Below are 19,560 nucleotides of genomic sequence, written 5' to 3'. Positions count from 1 at the left end.
AGTCCATGCCTGGACAAAGAGGCTGTTCTGAGGGCGGTGGGGGAAACAACTCAATATTAGGAAGGTGTTCTTAATGTTTTGTATACCCATCGGGCGTCGCACAATTCGCCCAGCGTCATCCGGGTTAGGGTTTGGCTGGGGTAGGCCGTCATTGTAAATCAGAATTAGTTCTTAACTGACTTGCCTAGTTAAATTAAAGGTTAACCAAAATAAAATGTATTATACAAAAAAATGACATCTATAAATTATTGAATATTGCTATTTTCAATGTTGCATCCTTTATTCGATCTGTTAACGACAACATTTAGTATATTCTCTGTTCTCCAAAAAACACATTGACATAGATATCATCCAGCACCAAAGACATGAGACATTCATTGACAAGATGCAGTGACAGGCAGTGAACAGACTTTGTGAGATACAGTGGTTGACCTAGCAGTGGATTCTACACACATCGCTTAACCCTAACTCACCCCACAGACAGGGTCATCATCAGGGCAATCGTAACACTTAGGCTGTGTACGTACAGTATTTTCCAAAAGTTTTGACCACATCGCCTTCCCTTCATGACAACTGAAAAGACACTTGGAAGGGTAAAAAAAATCAATACAAGAGAATCCGTGGCTTTTAAAATGTGATTAACATGAGAGATACGAGTAGAGGAAAGGAGGTGACATTGGGACACGTGGCTAGCCAATGAGGATACAACAGCATGCTGAAAGGGTTAGACTAAAACCAGTTAGAATCAGAGCCTTATAGAGTAATACCCATACAACCTAAAATAGGGAAATGGTTCCAATAATTTCCCCACCATTTATTTGTCCCATAGGGGATTTTAGAAACACTTTAAATAAGGGCTGTTCCGTGTAGGCTTACCCTGGCGTGACGTTTTGATAATTGTGAAAATCTCTCTAGGACAAGGTAATTTCTAAATCAATATATTCGCCTATATTTACCCCCAAAAATGGAAATGCTAATTAGCTGCTAAACTGGATATCATAAAGAACAACAAATGTCATGATGATCTGGATGAGACTGTCGAATCAAGGCAAAGGTAAGAATCTCTGGATTAACTATCTAATGTTAGCTAAATGTAGTAAATAATAAATAGGCTACATTTTTTTAAATGGACAATTCTGTGAACTGTCTTGTGTACGTTTTAAATTGACACATTACCTGTTAGCAAAGGTATCAGTTAGAGATGACGTGCAAGAGCTTGGAGGGATTTGTAGTTTTGAATGGTGTCTACTTTGATGCTAGGATTAGGATTTTTGAATCAGAGTAAATAGAGCCGAGTATATTGATAGAAGTCACCATGTACAAGAGAGATTTACATGTTTATCAAAATGTCACACCATGGTAAGCCTACACGAAACAACCCTTATTTTAAGCGTTTCTAAAATCCACTATGGGAAAAATGTATGGTCGAAAAACAATTGGAACCATTTCCGTTTGACCGCTAGATTTGATAGGTATTATAACACCTCCATTGTGGGCCTCTATAGAGGTCAGGCCAGAGCTAGCTATGCCCTCTATGTGAATCACTGGGGAAAGGGATACTCACAATAGGTGAACTAGCAATGAACAACATTAGCACCAATTTCAACTGTTTTGAAAATGTTTACAAAAGGCTAGAGACATTCAGCTAGGTGTAAGTATAACTTCTTCACTGGACCACTTTGTGACCACTCTCCGCGGAGTCAGCAGAATGTGGATGTTTCTGGTTTTCAGGGATACAGTATTTTCAACCAAACTTCCATTTCCCCTGAAAAACGTGGGGAGTCTGCTCAGGTGTCTTGCCTGCTACGTTAGGTTGCTTTGTGAATATACTTTAAGGCCTGTAAAGACACTTATGAAAAGAAATACATTTGTTTTGATGGAAGAGCTTGACCATATTCACAGCAGAACGTATTGGATACTTTGAGGTGTAATAAGTAATGATATTTTTTTCAGTCAACCATTTTCTTGTCTCAAACAATAAGACACATAAGACTAATGCAAATCGATTACGTAATGTTAAAATTTGAAATAAAATAGAAAGGTTTAGCATGTCTTTATAATACATTTGATATATAATTTATATATATTTTTAAATAAAGTATATTCACTTTTTCTAAATCTGTTTTAAATCCGTAGACATTAAGTTAATATCATGCAACCTAGTCATATCTGTCATTCTCAATACTTGCCTGTGGATTGGTGGATGCTTTAAAACACTTTTAAAAATCTACCTAAACTAAGTTGAGAAAATAATATATAGGCTACAATTTGATCCATGTTGGCACAATGTTGGAACACAACATTTACAAAATGGAGTCACTCCTATACAGTATTTGTGAAACAAAACTGTATTGCCCTCTGGCCAATGTCCTGGTCAACATACAAACAAAATATGTAGAAGGAACAACTAATAATAGTCTTATACAACTATAAAGAGTGAGTCAAAACAGTAAACTCTGCATTTACTCTCTACTCAATATTGTTGCTGGTCTTTCACTGCAATCATTTTCAGTATTTCTACCTCATGCTTCAGTCGATGTGTGCCCCCTAGTGGTAAAACAGATTCATATTCTCTGACATTGGCTAAATAAGGTACAGTAGAACCCTAAACTTCAAGTTCGAGACTGACTGTGGTGTATTAGTGGAGGTATTCACCCTTTGTACCCCAATACAGTGTAGGTAATCAGAGTGGAGAAGGGGAGGTTGATGTGTGTATGAGGGGGGCTCATCAGAGCATCTTCTTCTCCAGGATGCCCCTCCAGTCATCTGCCCAAGAGAGCAGGCGCCGGTGGCTGGAGCTGGGAAGTATGTGCTTGTTGTGGCAGGCTGTAAATAGGATGTGCTCCCAGCTTGGGTTGGGCTCTACACCTGCAACAGAGGCACATCACAAAGGTCATGTGACGCTTGTAGATTAATCGAACAGTCAAATACTAACTACCGAAAATACCTATATGTATGACACTAGCATGCATATGGCGCCATCATATAAATAAATGCACATATATTTACACGCGCACAGTTTTCCAGCTTTGCTACAAACACTTGACTCACCGAGGATGTCTGGCTTGTCATCTATAAGGACGTCCCCAGTCACCACAGTCTTGTCTCTGGTTAGGATGATCTGGTCCAAGAAATCATAGCCCAGGTGCTTCTCTATCCAGGCATACTGAACACACAACAGGGAGAGCGCAAAGACCCGAACTATTGTTAGGAAGAGGTACCACAACCACCACTCGGCCTCCAGCCTAAAGGGTTTTACTGTCTTGACTCCGAGCTTACCTTCTCACCAGGGCAGTGGATATAATGTTTTATAGGGCTGGTGCAAATAAAGACATCTGTGCTGGAAAACGGAGAAGAACACAACAGGGTTCATTTGTTTTCAAGGTAAATCTTCTACAACATGGCGTTTTTGAAAGGTGAGCAAAGGGGATGTCCTAACATGAGGATATAGGCTAGTATTGGAACAGAGTTACTGTGAATGTACTGTTTCATGGTGAGGGCATTTGCTTGAGGTGAACTACTATATGGTTGTTGACATAAGGTCGTCCAAAATGAAACACTAAAGCAAAGGTTCCCTCTATAAAGACGGCGTGGTCCTCTGTAGCTGTTGGTAGAGCATGGCACTTGCAACAGCCAAGATAGTGGGTACGATTCCTGGGATCACTCATACATAAAATGCACACGCGGATGACTAAGTCGCTTTGGAGAAAAGCATCTGTCTGTTAATGTGCTATTAGCATGATGACATTTTAACACGGCAAATGCATACAGCAGAGCACACCATGTCATAGCAGTTCCCTTCCTGAGAGGGTTACCATGCTACTCCAGGACCACCTGCCCGCCTTCTCCACCCTATTTGTTTATAGCCTAACGGGTGATGACTAAATGGCAAATAGTCTCTAGGTGAGGGTCAAAACATTGTAAAGCACGTTGGGAACACAAACAAAACAGCAATTCCTTCTCTTTGAACAGCTGACTCAATACAGCTGACTCACCGGGCAAGTGTCTTTGAAATAAATGTGAGTATTTTAAGAATATTTCGTAAGCTATGGTATTGTTCAGATATGGTTTGAATGACCATATATGGTTCAAACTTACTTCTCCATCTTAGCCATCTCCTTGACGGCCTGCACTCCTCCAGGAAGGGGCTCCAGCTCTATAAAGAAGTCCTTTGACTCCCAAATGCTGATGGCCTTCTCCTACAGTCAATATAGCCTCTGCTTATCATCCAGACTTTTACAGATTGTGTGTGTGTTAATTTATGGCAGACACTGAGGACCTAGACGCATGGCATACTTTAATACTCTCATTATACAATGAGAGTATTATATACAATTATACAATAATAGGGATATGGGAGACATCTTTATCAAGTGCATGCTTGCTATGACTATACTGTGGAAATAGAGCACTGTCTGGAGAAACTGGGGTTGCATTATAAAGCAGAAATTAAAGCACTTTTTCGAGCCACCATGTGAGCAGGGGTTAACTCAGCACAAGGACTTTCTTATAAATCAGATCTGTGTGTGACTGGCATTTACATAATTCAATGTATTGACAGCTGCTGCTCTTGAAACCTTTTGAACATGCAGGGGACTTCTGATGCAAATGAATGAGCGACATAATGCCAGACTATACAGACAATTAATGTATGGATATTTCCCGTTTTCAGACAGAATGCACAGTTCGGAACTACTTACACACAGGTCACTCCTCAAGTTCCCATACTGAGACGACACCCAGAATCCTCGTCTGTCCTCCAGGGTGATGTACGGTTCATTGGGGTACCTGGCCCGGTATTTCTTCAGGAATCCCCCTTCGAAGTCTGCAATGACGCCATCCATGTCTACTAGAACCCGAAGTCTCTTACCAGAGGATGAAGACATCTTCGCGGAAATATACTTGAACTGGTCATGGAGTAAGATCCTCCCTCTGTCGCGTAACGTTACTATCTTGGGCAGTAATGACATGATTTACTTGCCTCGCTGATTTCTGTCGGTGATCGAACGATGGCTTCAAGACTCACGAAGCGCGAGATAAGTATTCGAAAGTCCAGATGAGAAAAATGTGTTTTTCCTAATACTGATAGGGTGCCATTTAAACAAAATATATTTTGGGACGTTGCTAATGTAACTAACTATTTGACACGGTCAGCTATTTATTTATGGTTTCAACCTTTATTGCAATTGGTCAGGCTTTGGCAGCAAGCTAGCTAACGTTAGCACTACCGGTATATTGATTAGCGCACAGGGTCAAATTTGACCAATGCCTTTCAGCAATGTATTTGGACTTGTTTACGATTCTTGTCAGTATGGACTGGTTCTTCGGCAGTTAGTGTCGCATCTCACAACCATTGTCAGCCGCACAGCAGCTGTGAAATTGGGTACAAATACTCTTAGATGTGTCGCCTACTGTACAAAATCCTGCAGTCAAAGACAATGTCGTGAAACAAGATTACGCACGTGTCCTCAGTTTCTCAGTGGAGTTTAAAAAGGCATTCTTCTATCATGGAGTGTTAACTGGAAAACATCTACAACATTTAACCTTTACATCAAAAGAAGCTGAGCATGCATGCAGCAGAGGGAGAAAAATAACAGGGAAGGGAGGAATCAGTCAGATTCAGAGTGTTTAATAGTCACATGTACAGGGTTTGCAGGTGTGATTGCAGGGTACAGTGAAAATCTTAGGTGCTGAGCTCCAACATGCAATACTAAGTGGAATAAAATAATGAAAATTGTAATAAAAACAACAATAGAAATAGCACTATATACACCATACAATCTGTAGCAGTGATTAATAAATAAATGTCCATTAGAGTAAAGCCTGTTGAGGGGGTGGGAGAATGAGCAGCAAGACCATTGTGTGGGTGTGGGGACAAAGTGAAATAAGAGTAATAATATACATATTAACAACTGCAACAGTGATGAATGTCGTTGGGGTGGGGGCCCTCGGGGACAGGCCAAATTTCAGCTCTGGAGAACACAGGTGCTAGAATCTTTCCAGTTCCCACACAGCCATGAGTGCCATGAATCTGGCTAGCAAGACTACACAGGTGTGGTCAATGGGAAGACATATCCAATGAGGAGGCCCCAGAACAATGAAGAGATTCTGAGAAGCAGCTACAGTTAACAGAGTGGAGTGTGCTGGCCTATTGTGTGGTTTGATAATTGTCTGTGGTAGGGAGCAGGGGAGGTCTCTGGCTGGTTGCTAAGCTGCAGGGAGACTTTGAGTGTCCCCTTGTAGGGGCCTCCAATCTAGTTTTGCCAAATCACATCTGAAACAAGGCTAACGTGGTAGACATGCTAATTCATGTATTATTTTAATTGTTGTATTGTACCATGTGTATCCTGTGAATATGACAAGTAAACTTGACTCCATACACACATACAGTCAAATACAGGTGCAGGGCTATTCAATTAACCTTGTGTTACTGGTGTCCCAGTCCTGATTTGAATCAGTCCGATTAGGGAAACAAAACAAAAAAACAGTACTGCTCTGTGGCCTCCACGGCTGTATTCGAGTGGGAAATCTCCAATTATACAATGTCTTTGCCTGCAACCCGGTAGCATCTGCACTGTACTTCCTGTGTTTACTAGTGTGCGATCCTTAAAGTGGTAGCACAGGGAGACATATTCCCAATGAATAAAATTCATTATAGAACATAAAGACAATCAGCAGATGTTTTCAGGGGGTGTACGTTTCGAGCAAAGGAGGAAATAAACGGTAACAAACGGCAATAACTAGGTTTCTGGATAAATTTATATTTTGCGTTCAGCAAATCTGTGCCTGTCAATTTAAGAGCCTAAAGTTGCAACCGTAAATCTCGTTAGATCCCGTCTGTTCTTACGAAGATCTCACGACACTTCTCTCTCTCAGTGGCGGCTGTGTTGCCCCCTGTCTCAGCCAGCACGGACGGAGTTGTTTCTGACATTTGAATGAAAAACAGTTTGAATTGCTACCACTTTGGACAGATGAAATAATGGCTTCAGCCTTGGAGCAGTTCGTGAACAATGTGCGGCAGCTCTCTGCTCAAGGTATGGACACTAAACAGGTTTTAGTTCTCAGACGAGCTGGAACTATTAGCTAATGCTAACCAATGGGTTACTGTGCTGTTATCATGTATAACTAGCTAGGCTAGGTAGCCAAACTGGATAGATCCGTTTTGCTTTATCATGTAAACACAGCGCTAAATGTATTGTTTTGGTGAACGAGGCCTCAAAAAGTAGTTCACAAAGATGCGTTTTTACCCCGGGACACTAATGTGTACCTCAAACAACACTGCAAACGAATACGTGTTTTAAAATCTTACTTTTTGTTTTTGTTAGAGAAAATAATTTCTGGAGTATGCCTTCCGGTAGTTCCGCCCTAAGCACGCGCGATTGGATGAAGAGCGCCATTGTCAAATGTTATTGGGCGACAGTCCCATCTGTAACGCAATATGCAATAGTTCCATTGGTAATGTACCCAGTGCAGGCCTTGACAGGACACTTGACCGGCCGATATATTTCACAGTTGCCAAGTACCTCAAGTCCACGATGATTTCATCCACGGGGGAAGTTTAGTAACCGCAAAGAATGTGAGCTATGCAGCTAGACCGCGTTCCATTCTAAAAACGTGCTCAATATTCTTATTGGCACCCAATATTATATTCTTTAAAACAAATATATATTACTAAATGATTAACGTTATCATTTACATATGCGGGTGTATTCAGTTGACATTCTGGCTATTTTGTTGGTACAGAGGTTTATAGAGGTTTGCTATTATAGTCTATTATATTGTTAGAAATAAGCGAGCAACATAATTAAATATTTATTTCTGACTATCATGGGCTTTCATCTCTGGGTAAGATGAGTGTAACGTGGGTCTGCTGTTGGACAGTAGAGTTTGGGAGGGCTCCATCTAAAAATGGGAGAAACACTTGTGTCAATTAAACTATTTATGATATAGACTCTTCATCCTATATTCACACATGAACTCCCGTTTTAATTTGGACCTGTACTCTTCAACCAGCTCTAATGGCTCAACTATCAAGTGCTGCATTGTTTGTTTACCTATTGTCTTTACTGTTGCATATCAGGTCAGATGACACAGCTGTGTGAACTGATCAACAAGAGCGGGGAGCTGTTGGCCAAGAACCTGTCCCACCTGGACACTGTACTGGGGGCCTTGGACATCCAGGAGCACTCCTTGGGCGTGCTGGCTGTGCTGTGAGTAGCCTGCTCTCTTCTGCAGTTATCTAATCCTTGATCAATGATTTTATAAGTCAATCACTGATCTAGGATATGACTGAGTCAGTTTCTGCTTACTGTACCTGTGTGCATTTGAGGCTCATCTAAAACTCATTTGCACTCACTGTATATATATACTTTTTGTTTTCTTTTGTTCTACTGTATTATTGACTGTATGTTTTGTTTATTTCATTTCTGTGTTGTTGAATGTGTCGAATTGCTATGCTTTATCTTGGCCAGCTCGCAGTTGCAAATGAGAACTTGTTCTCAACTAGCCTACCTGGTGAAATAATACAAATATCACACAGATCAAGGTGTTAAAATAAAATTGTGTCTGTTGAAACTGGTTGTCTTTTACAGTCTACATTCTTTGTTTTAATACGGTGACAACATTTTTTTCTTGTGTACTCACGGCCAGTTTTCACTTTCCCTTCATAAAGGTTTGTGAAGTTCTCCATGCCAAACATCCCTGACTTTGAGACGCTCTTTTCCCAAGTCCAGCTCTTTATCAGTACCTGCAATGGGGAGCACATCAGATATGCAACAGACACTTGTAAGTCTAATCGTAACTTATTTTTGGTTTCTAGAAGCCATGTATTGATGTGTTTACTCCATACAGTGTTAACGTCTTGTAGTGATCAAAGTGTTTTCTAAGCAATGTGGATAATGTTTTTCAAGGTCAAATGATCAGGGCAAAATGTATTTCGCTTGAACCTGTTAAACCAGGGGTTCGCACATTTTCTTTGCCCTGCAACCACATTTGACGTCAACATTTCTTGCGACCCCACCATGTGGGGGAAAAAAAAGAAAAAAGTGGTAATCAACGGCCAATGTTTACTTTTTTAAATTGGTTTATGACAGTCTATTACATATCAGTCTGACAGTATTTTTCTGGACAGTATTTCAATCTGAGGAAGCATAGTTTGAAGTGACTGAAATGCATCAAAGGTATTGGGATGTTCAGAAGATCATCAGGCAATAACTGCAATGGAATCGGGGAGGGGACTGTGGATCTGTCCCTGTACGTTAGTCACACGCGAGTCAGACAGCACTGGCCCGATTTTTGATGTAACTTTGGTGAATGATGCGTCTTGTAGAGATCCGGCATTTACAAAATGATACTGATTGGCCCATAGCGGGAGCTGTAGTAATTAACTGAAATGTGTGATATCCCAATTGGCCCAAGGGGGTGTGCTGCATCATTTGTGGGGGTGTCATGTTTTCTTGTTTTGTATGATGATCTGTGTAGAAAAGAACGTCATTGTTGGTGTTCTTTTCCCTGTCTGATTTCGTGCCTAATGATTCAGTGTTCTAATGAATCCTGCTCGGCTTGTGGTCATTGTAGAGGGAAACAGAAGATGGGTACGGGTTCCTGAGAGTGTTATCTTTCAGTGATGTGGTTGTATATTTTGTAGCATAAACTGTTCAAAGGGATAGAGACACATTTTGTAGGAAGCAAACAGAAATGGCTCTGTTAATTACAACCGCATCTAGCGGCTACCAGAGATTAGATGTAACCGCGATTCTATGAACCAAGCACAATTATTCTGTATTTTTATTCTGAGTTTCTCGCGATCCCACTTTCATATCCGGTGACCCCAAGTTTGGGAAATGCAAAACCCACTATTTGATTTTTCTCTCCACAGTTGCCGGCCTCTGCCATCAGTTGACAAACGCCCTTGTAGAACGAAAACAGGTAAGTCTTGCCAAAATGGGAGCAACACATTTCAATCAGAAGAGCTAATGCATGAACTTACTTGTCGATAAACTTGGTCTGTTTGAAAAAAGGACGTGTGTTTTTACAAGATAAGACCCAGCTTATGTCATTACCACTCTACATGGATTTAAAAAAAAACATAAAGCCAACTAATGAGAGAGCATATTGGTTCATTCTATTTTATATAAGTTTAATGCAGCAGTTTTTTCAAAGAAGGATAGAATTGGCACTGTTAATTCCATGCTTGGATATTTAATTTGTAATCACAGCAGTGGAGGGTATGTGAAACAGACGTGTGCCAGACAACTCAGGGTAAACTGATCGTACCAAGGCTCAAACCTGTGGACCTCTGCCTTGCTAGCACACGTGATCGCCCTGCTTGGCAACGTACTATCCAGTTATGCCACCAAAACGGAACCTCGATGGCACCATTGGCGACATTTCAAGCTAGCTGTGGAGTGAGTTCCTGGCATATTGTTGTCTCTGTTACATTTGGTTTAATGCATCTCTTTCCTTCACAGCCATTGAGAGGCGTCGGCATTCTAAAACAGGCAATAGACAAAATGCAGATGAACACAAACCAACTTACCTCAGTTCATGCGGACCTGTGTCAGGTGTGTAACCGCTTCATGTCAACTGGCTCTTTGGACTTTACATGATTATTGAAATGTATTGATGCTTGACTATGAGACTAAGCATGAATGAGCTCTCCATTATTTTGTGTGTACATCCACAGCTGTGCTTGTTAGCAAAGTGCTTCAAGCCTGTCCTCCCATTTCTTGAGCTTGACATGATGGACATCTGTAAGGAGAATGGCGCCTACGACGCAAAGCACTTTCTATGTTACTACTATTACGGAGGCATGATCTACACAGGTCTGAAGAACTTTGAAAGAGCACTGTATTTTTATGAACAGGTACTGGCTTATTTGAGAATCTAAAATGTGTGTGCTAAAGCTGTTTTGGATGTGTGTTCCTTTTATCGAAAGTGAATTGATTTAGCAGACTACTAGTAACACATTTGTTCATCTTAATACCATTTGAAATGACCTTTTTTAAGTTACTATTTTGATACTGTGTATGCATGCAGTAGTCTAGTACACTACACCTCGCGTTGACGTTGAATCTGTGAGGGCATTGACTTGGCTGTAGTTGGTTACGTCTCTAATTCCATTGTGTGATATTCTTATGCCCCCCCCCCCCAGGCAATAACCACTCCAGCTATGGCAGTCAGTCACATCATGTTGGAGGCCTATAAGAAGTACATCCTGGTCTCCTTGATTCTACACGGCAAAGTGCAGCAGCTCCCCAAATACACATCACAGATAGTTGGGAGGTTCATAAAGGTGAGAGTGAATATGCAAACAGGGCCATATTTTACATCCTTAGATGTGCCATTACATCTCAAACACTAGAACCGCTGGGGCTCGAGGGACCCCCCCCCCCCCCCAGTCATTCTGACTGCACCAGTCTAACAGTGTAATTAATACATCATATATATGCTATCGCAAAAAATATATGATTTGGTTGTATTTATGAAGGTCTTAGGAACATTACAATAAGAAAACAAAATGTTCAAATAACAATAGCATTTTCATTAGTTTGTTACTGTACACTATATTTAAAAAGAAAAAGCACCAACATTCAAGTGTGGAGTACCTTTTTAAGTATGAAACAGAAAGCATACGTGTTGGATCGCGGTAACACCAACCACCAAGACGTGTGGCCAAATGATAAAAACATCAGTAGCTTAAACATCATAAGTGTGCCTGATGAGTAATGAAAATCAGCACAAAAGCAATAATGGCATTATTTATTTATTTATTTACATTTATTTAGCTAGGCAAGTCAGTTGAGAACAAATTCTTATTTTCAATGATGGCCTAGGAACAGTGGGTTAACTGCCTTGCTCAGGGTCAGAACAACAGATTTTTCCCTTATCAGCTCGGGGACTCGATCTTGCAACCTTTCGATTGTTAGTCCAACGCTCTAACCACTAGGCTACACTGCCGCCCCATTATAATGAATATAAGTGTTGATATGACAGCAGTAAACACAAATCGTCAGTTATTGTCAGCTTGTGCTTACATGTTGTGCTGCTTCATGCAATGGCATCAGTTGGAGGGTGTTCATGTCACAAACGAAAGCTGGTGAGTGCGTTGCAGGTGTTTTTTTGCTTGCAATGTTGGATCTGCTCTCTTGATATTTTTGTGCTTGATAATCAGCTGCAGCATTGTCACCGGCTTTGTTTTGTCCTGTCTCACCGTTTTCATTTGGTGGTGGCACAGCCACCTGCTCACTATTCTGGCTTTTTTTAACGATTAGGCCTCGGAGGTGAAGGTTCAGGCTGTGGCTCAGAATCAGAAGAATAATCATCAGAGACGTCATGATTCATTTCTTCCCCTGCCTTCTGAGTCGTTTTCTTTCAGATCTTGTAGCAAATGTGCATCCATTAGTCTTCGTCTTTTTGCCACTGTAAATTACACACTCTCACTGTGTACTCCAAGTAGACTAATTGGATTGGGTGGACTGATATAGGGTACATACCAGGGTTTCCGTTAAGAAACTGGCAGCATTTTAATTTATCTGACATTTTGAGAAATTTACTGAACCCATATGCATTGGGTGCGCAACTGGTGCTCAGAATGACAGAAATCAGAGTTAGAATATAGTAATTTGTGTTAACAGAACATGCAAGTCAAGGATGCAATGGCGTGTGTCCTCACCAAATTCTGATGCTCACTATGAAGATGTTAGAATAACTGTCCACATTGACTTTTCCTCAGCCAACAAGACAAGTAACAAACAGAAAAATCACTAGCCTATGTCAATCTATGATCCCCCATAGTAGAAAAGTTGACCTCTTCTATTGGTCAGCTTTTTGAGAAAGAAATGGCCTATTCCAAACAGACTCTGGGACAGTTGTTGGACTAGAGATCCAAAATGTGTACAACCAGTAGACCTAGGCTATATTAACAAGTCGGATCAGAACGTTTAGCTTAAACTGTTGATAAACTATTATTTCTTCACATTCTAAGCGCAGCAATGCGCGCAAGCCAGTAGGGTAACAGCAAATGTTTGTTCCATAATGCACTTAACTGGAAAACATCGGTGTCATAGCACACCGCATGTGCGAGCACTTTCATGTGACAGAGATGAAAATATCTTAAAATAAATCATTTAGAGAGGGGAGCTCTAGTATGCAACAACTAGCATGGATTGCTAATTTGACTAGGATTGTGCCTTTGGTTACTGGACAATGAAAGAGTTGATATCAAATAATTGCCTCCAGGGATATGATCTGATTTTGACTGGGCTACTTTGAAGCAATGTAAGACATGCCTCATAATATGTAGTAAAACGTTCAGGTTTCAAACAATTAAGTATGTTTTCAAACTGCATACTGCCTCCAGCTCATTGCAAAGTGGTGTGTGACGTGCTGATGAAGCCTGTTCTGTTGCCTATGCATGCTGTTTGAGATGCTGAAGCTGTCTGACAGATTTTCCACTCAAAGGCTCTGTATACTGTAGGCCTAGGTGTGTGATCCATAAGATACATAACGAATATACTGTACACGCGCCAATTTAATTGCACAAAATGATGCAGTGTCACCTATAGACCGATAAGCATGACCAGTCAAATGTATTTCCATCGACTGTTATTTCCATCAATGAATAGGTTAAAAAGCGTTATTTCGCAATGTGATTTTTTTCTTCTTCTCTGGGATAATTGGCCAGTGCCAATTTGATTTATCTGCTTTTCAACAAAGAATATCGTCCAAAAGCCAGCAGTGACCGGCTAACTGAAACCCTGGTACATAGCATATTTTGGATTACAGTTAGAATAGATGAATTCAATAGAATGGTCTGTTCTTCATTCACAATTAGTGACTACATAGTTCTGCATCTTTCGCTTCCCCTTGCTCATCAACTCACCCATTTGCCCCCATCACACTTTATTTCATTTAATCTGTTGACGTGCGAAATTAGTTTTGGTTTAGGTTCAGTTTTGAGGCAATCTGCGGGGTGATCATCAATTGAGCACTGCGTCTTCCACTATCAGGAGAAGGAGCGGAGCAGGACCTACTGTTGGGAGGAGGGGCAACGGGAAAACGATTTAAAAAATGACATGCCCTCCTTAAACTGGCTGTAACTCCAGTCTGTCTGATATTAATATTCTAACAACCATGTGTTATATAGAGTCGTGGTCTGAGGGGGGGGCATGACTTTAAAAATGGCAGAGTAATAATTTATTTACATTTTATGAACAGTCCAAATAACTGCTTTAGCGATTCTAGTGTTGTGCTTCTTGTACTATATACTATACATATGACATAGTATTACATATTCTACTGCTTTGTTTCTGCAGCCTCTCAGCAACGCCTACCATGAGCTTGCTCAGGTGTACGCCACCAACAACCCAGCAGAACTGCGCACCCAGGTGAACAAACACAGCGAGACTTTCACACGCGACAACAATACAGGCCTTGTCAAGCAGTGCCTGTCATCCCTCTACAAGAAGAATATACAGAGGCTAACAAAGGTATACTTCCTTCCCTTACCACATGTCACCCTTAGCCAAGATATCCTTCCCTCACCCCACCCAAGCCACAGCCTGTTCACCCCACTACCATCAAGAAGCTGGAGACAGTACAGGTGCATCAAAGCTATGACCGAGAGCCTAGAAAAACAGCTTCCCCAACTAGCCGGCCTACGCCCAGTACCCTGCCCTGAACTTTAGTCACTGTTACCTTTCACATTTTGTTACGTTACAGCCTTATTCTAAAATGGATTTTACACACAATAACCCATAATGACAAAAGAACGTAAATATCACATTTACGTAAGTATTCAGACCCTTGACACAGTACTTTGTTGAAGCACCTTTGGCAGCGATTACAGCCTCGAGTCCTCTTAAGTATGACTCTACAATCTTGGCCCAGCTGTATTCAGAGTTTCTCCCATTCCTCTCTGCAGAGCTTCTCAAGCTCTGCCAGGTTGGATGGGGAGTGTAGCTGCACAGCTATTTTCAGGTCTCATCTCAGAGATGTTCGATTGGGTTCATGTCCGGGCTCTGGATGGGCCACGCAAGGACATTCAGAGACTTGTCCCGAATGTGCGTAGGGTCGTTGTCCCAGTTTGAGGTCCTGAGTGCTCTTGAGCAGATTTTCATCAAGGATCTCTCTGTACTTTTCTCCGTTCATCTTTCCCTTGATCCTGACTAGTCTTTCCTGTCCCTGCCACTGAAAGGCATCTCCACAGCATGATGCTGCCGCCACCATTCTTCACCGTAGGGATGGTGCCAGGTTTCCTCCAGACATGACGCTTGGCATTCAGGCCAAAGAGTTCAATCCTGGTTTCATCAGACCAGAGAATCTTGTTTCTCATGGTCAGAGTCCTTTCCAAGCGGACTGTCGGGTTCTTGGTCACCTCCCTGACCAAGGTCCTTCTCCCCCGATTGCTCAGTTAGGATGGGCGGCCAGCTCTAGGAAGAGTCTTGGTGGTTCCACACTTCTTCCATTTTTAAGAATGATGGAGGCCACTGCTTTCTTGGGGACCTTCAATGCTGCAGACATTTTTTGGGACCCTTCCCCAGATCTGTACCTCGACACAATCCTGTCTTAGGGGCTGGTGTGTGTGTGTAGGGTTGATTGATTTAAAATAGATATATATATATTATGTGATACATTTTAGAATAAGGCTGTAACGTATCAAAATGTGGAAACAGTCAAGGTGTCTGAAATCTTTCTGAATGCATTGTAACTTCTGCTGTACACACCTTTTCTATTCATATACAGTTGAAGTCGGAAGTTTACATACACTTAGGTTGGAATCATTAACTTGTTTTTCAACCACTCCACAAATTTCTTGTTAACAAACTGATTATGGTAAGTCGGTTAGGACATCTACTTTGTGTATGATACAAGTGATTTTTTCCAACAATTGTTTACAGACAGATTATTTCACTTATAATTCACTGTATCACAATTCCAGTGGGTCAGAAGTTTACATACACTAAGTTGACTGTGCCTTTAAACAGCTTGGAAATTTGCAGAAAATGATGTCATGGCTTTAGAAGCTTCTGATAGGCTAATTGACATAATTTGAGTCAATTGGGGGTGTACCTGTGGATGTACCTGTGGATTTATATCAAGGCCTACTTTCAAACTCGGTGCCTCTTTGCTTGACATCATGGGAAAATCTAAAGAAATCAGCCAAGACCCCAGAAAAATATTTTTAGACCTCCACAAGTCTGGTTCATCCTTGGGAGAAATTTCCTAACGCATGAAGGTACCACGTTCATCTGTACAAACAATAGTACACAAGTATAAACACCATGGGACCACGCAGCCGCCATACCGCTCAGGAAGGAGACGCGTTCTGTTTCCTAGAGATGAACGTACTTTGGTGTGAAAAGTGCACATCAATCCCGGGAACAACAGCAAAGGACCTTGTGAAGATGCTGGAGGAAACGGGTACAAAAGTATCTATATTCACAGTAAAACGAGTCCTATATCGCCATAACCTGAAAGGCTGCTCAGCAAAGAAGAAGCCTCTGCCCCAAAACTGCTATAAAAAAGCCAGACTACGGTTTGCAACTGCACATGGGGACAAAGATTGTAGATTGATGAAACAAAAATAGAACCGTTTGGCCATAATGACAATCGTTATGTTTGGAGGAAAAAGGGGAGGCTTGCAAGCCGAAGAAAACCATCCCAACCTTGAAGCACGGGGGTGGCAGCATCATGTGGTGGGGGTGCTTTGCTGCAGGAGGGACTGGTGCACTTCACAAAATAGATGGCATCATGAGGATGGACAATTATGTGGATATATTGAAGCGACATCTCAAGACATCAGTCAGGAAGTTAAAGCTTGGTCGCAAATGGGTCTTCCAAATGGACAATGACCCCAAGCATACTTCCAAAGTTGTGGCAAATTGGCTTCAGGTCAACAAAGTCAAGGTATTGGAGTGGCCATCGCAAAGCCCTGAACTCAATCCTATAGAAAATATATGGGCAGAACTGAAAAAGCATGTGCGAGCAAGGAGGCCTACAAACCCGACTCAAAATTCACCCAACTTATTGTGGGAAGCTTGTGGAAGGCTACCCAAAATGTTTGACCCAAGTTAAACAATTTAAATGCAATGCTACCAAATACTAATTGAGTGTATGTAAATTTCTGACCCACTGGGGATGTGATGAAAGAAAAAGCTGAAATAAATAATTCTCTCTACTATTATTCTGACATGTCACATCCTTAAAATAAAGTGGTGATCCTAACTGACCTAAGACAGGGAATGTTTACTATGATTAAATGTCAGAAATTGTGAAAAACTGAGTGTAAATGTAGTTTGCTAAGGTGTATGTCATCTTCCGACTTCAGCTGTAGACACGACCAATAAAATTTGACTATCAACTCAGCCCAAATATATATTCTCCCACAACCTCCAAATGGACTTAGTCTTTTACCTCAATATACCTCCCTTTACTTAAATATACCCCCTTTAGCTCATGTATCTTCTTAACCTCATATGCCCCCCTCACCTCACATATACCTCCCTCCTAATATGTCTACCAATAGTCCCCGCTCACCTTAAATACCTCACCTTTACCCCTAACATACCATTCTCATCCCTAATATCCCTCTGTCCGCATTCAGCTATATTCAAAATATACCGTCTGTCCTTCACCTCAAATAAACCTTCCACATCCCTATCTTCGCCCTGTTACCAGGGTGTGAACAAAGTTTTTCAAGTAAATGGTCAGATTGTATATGACCACCGTTCTATTTTTGCAGACTTTCTTGACGCTGTCCTTGCAAGACATGGCAAGTCGAGTGCAGCTGTCAGGGCCCCAGGAGGCGGAGAAGTATGTCTTGCACATGGTAAGCCAATGCGACCGCAGGAGGAAAGGCATGCTGTATCTCAGTACTCCTAAGAACACTCACTTTTGAATGTCTGAAAGAAAATGGGCTTTACCTGATTTAGATTTTTCCATTGGTTACGTTTTCTGTTCCTTACAGATTGAAGATGGCGAGATCTATGCCAGTATCAACCAAAAGGATGGCATGGTCTGTTTCCATGACAACCCGGAGAAATACAACAACCCCGCAATGCTTCACAAAATTGACCAAGAGGTAAGAGAATAGCAGTGTTGATTATCTATCCTTGTATGAAAATGACTGAGGTACAATGGCGTCTCTTTTGGTAATGTTTTAGTGAAGTAAATGCCTTGTTCTGTGTCCTTCACAGATGCTGAAGTGTATAGAGCTGGATGAGAAACTAAAGTCCATGGATCAAGAAATCACAGTAAACCCGCAGTTTGTGCAGAAGGTAAAAAGCAACTGTTCCGTTTTCTAGGCTCCTCTAGAGGTTTTTCAAGAGGAGTAAATTTGAAATTCAGGTGTTTGAGGGTTGGTGTTTTATTTTTATTTTTATCCCATTCTAAGACCTATGAAGTAGCTATATGAAACGTCTGGTCTTCCAGTTATTAGTATAGAAATGATTACTAATGGTTAGCATCACATTGTGTGTTTCAGAGTATGGGAACGCAGGAGGATGATGTAGGCAGCAAAACGTCAAGTTACTCCTGAGGGCCATGGACAGGGGAGAAAACTGCCACCCTTACGGTTCTCATTGGATTACTTTTTTTAAAGTGGAAAAACATTCTATTGAGTATGGACATTGGTCAAGGAAAATCTAAATGTGTGGAATGATAATTTGGTTATTTCTTTCACGGTGTCTTGAGGAAACCTAAACAAAAAAACAATTTTGTCAGTGTTTTATTTATCATTGTTCAGGCGGAAGAGCCACTGCTGCATTAACAACCATAATAATAAAAACTGGACTTATTTGTTCAAAAGGAATGTGTGCTAAAGCACCGTTTTTCTGTTGCATGATATTTTTTTTTAGGAATTTCCTCATAGGATAACATGCAACATTTGAGGAAATCTTAAGTCTCATGTTTCGAAGATCAATCATTTCCCTTGACCTGCTAGACAAATTTTCTGGTATATCACATGGAGATTTGACAACAAAAACAAGGCTGTACTTCTGCCCATGAACAAATGTAGAGAGGATAGTACAGCTTAAAAAAATAAAACAATTGGTGCACTGTTTTTTTCCCATCCCCTAGAGGTCTCTCGTGTACTGTGTTGTACTGTAGTTTGCATTTACTGCAGGTGGGATGAGCTCTGAGCTGGAGGCATACATATCTGTTATCTGGAAGGACTCAAGAATACATTGATTCAGTAAATTGACACAATTTTGGATTAAATGGATCACATCACATTCCTGTTTTGTCAGCAGTGTTTACCCTAGTCTTCTGACATTCTGTGCTACTTATGCCTCAGCTATTTGTGCAGTGTTTCGTTTGTCATATGTGAACAGAGAGATGTAGGATTTATTGTATTGCAAAGCCTCAACTTAACCCATTCATGTCCATAAGACATTTTTAAATGTCCTTTGGTACACTTGTTCTCTGAGCTTACTGATGGATAATTTGAAGAAGAGAAAAAAAAGTATCGGCCAAAGCCTATGTATACAATGTGAGTTTTTGGTATTGTACTACATTTCATTAATCAAGTCATGTGAATACGTTCAAATGATCAGATCT

General features: G+C 41.0%; 2 protein-coding genes across 2 annotated transcripts; one reads left to right on the top strand and one right to left on the bottom strand.

Moving 5' to 3' along the window:
• Positions 1 to 261: 261 nt before the first annotated feature.
• On the bottom strand, positions 262 to 5,413 carry LOC115106422 (5'(3')-deoxyribonucleotidase, mitochondrial). The gene is made up of 5 exons (XM_029629137.2): positions 4,701 to 5,413; positions 4,099 to 4,199; positions 3,280 to 3,340; positions 3,052 to 3,166; positions 262 to 2,868 (listed from the first exon to the last, which is right to left on the bottom strand). The coding sequence occupies exons 1-5, from the start codon at positions 4,968 to 4,970 to the stop codon at positions 2,729 to 2,731; spliced, it is 687 nt and encodes a 228-aa protein (XP_029484997.1). The 5' UTR covers positions 4,971 to 5,413; the 3' UTR covers positions 262 to 2,728.
• A 34-nt stretch (positions 5,414 to 5,447) lies between these two features.
• cops3 (COP9 signalosome subunit 3) lies at positions 5,448 to 19,235 on the top strand. Its single transcript, XM_029629135.2, has 12 exons — positions 5,448 to 7,034; positions 8,081 to 8,210; positions 8,672 to 8,784; positions 9,878 to 9,927; positions 10,470 to 10,562; positions 10,685 to 10,864; positions 11,153 to 11,293; positions 14,316 to 14,489; positions 17,744 to 17,830; positions 17,969 to 18,082; positions 18,198 to 18,278; positions 18,485 to 19,235. Exons 1-12 carry the CDS (start codon positions 6,980 to 6,982, stop codon positions 18,536 to 18,538), a joined length of 1,272 nt encoding a protein of 423 aa, XP_029484995.1. The 5' UTR covers positions 5,448 to 6,979; the 3' UTR covers positions 18,539 to 19,235.
• The last annotated feature ends 325 nt before the right edge of the window (positions 19,236 to 19,560 follow it).

This window comes from Oncorhynchus nerka, linkage group LG23 (genome assembly GCF_034236695.1).
Source record: "Oncorhynchus nerka isolate Pitt River linkage group LG23, Oner_Uvic_2.0, whole genome shotgun sequence".
Taxonomy (NCBI): domain Eukaryota; kingdom Metazoa; phylum Chordata; class Actinopteri; order Salmoniformes; family Salmonidae; genus Oncorhynchus; species Oncorhynchus nerka.
The sequence above is the reverse complement of the archived record's forward strand: the minus strand, read 5'-3'. Positions and strand labels throughout refer to the sequence as shown.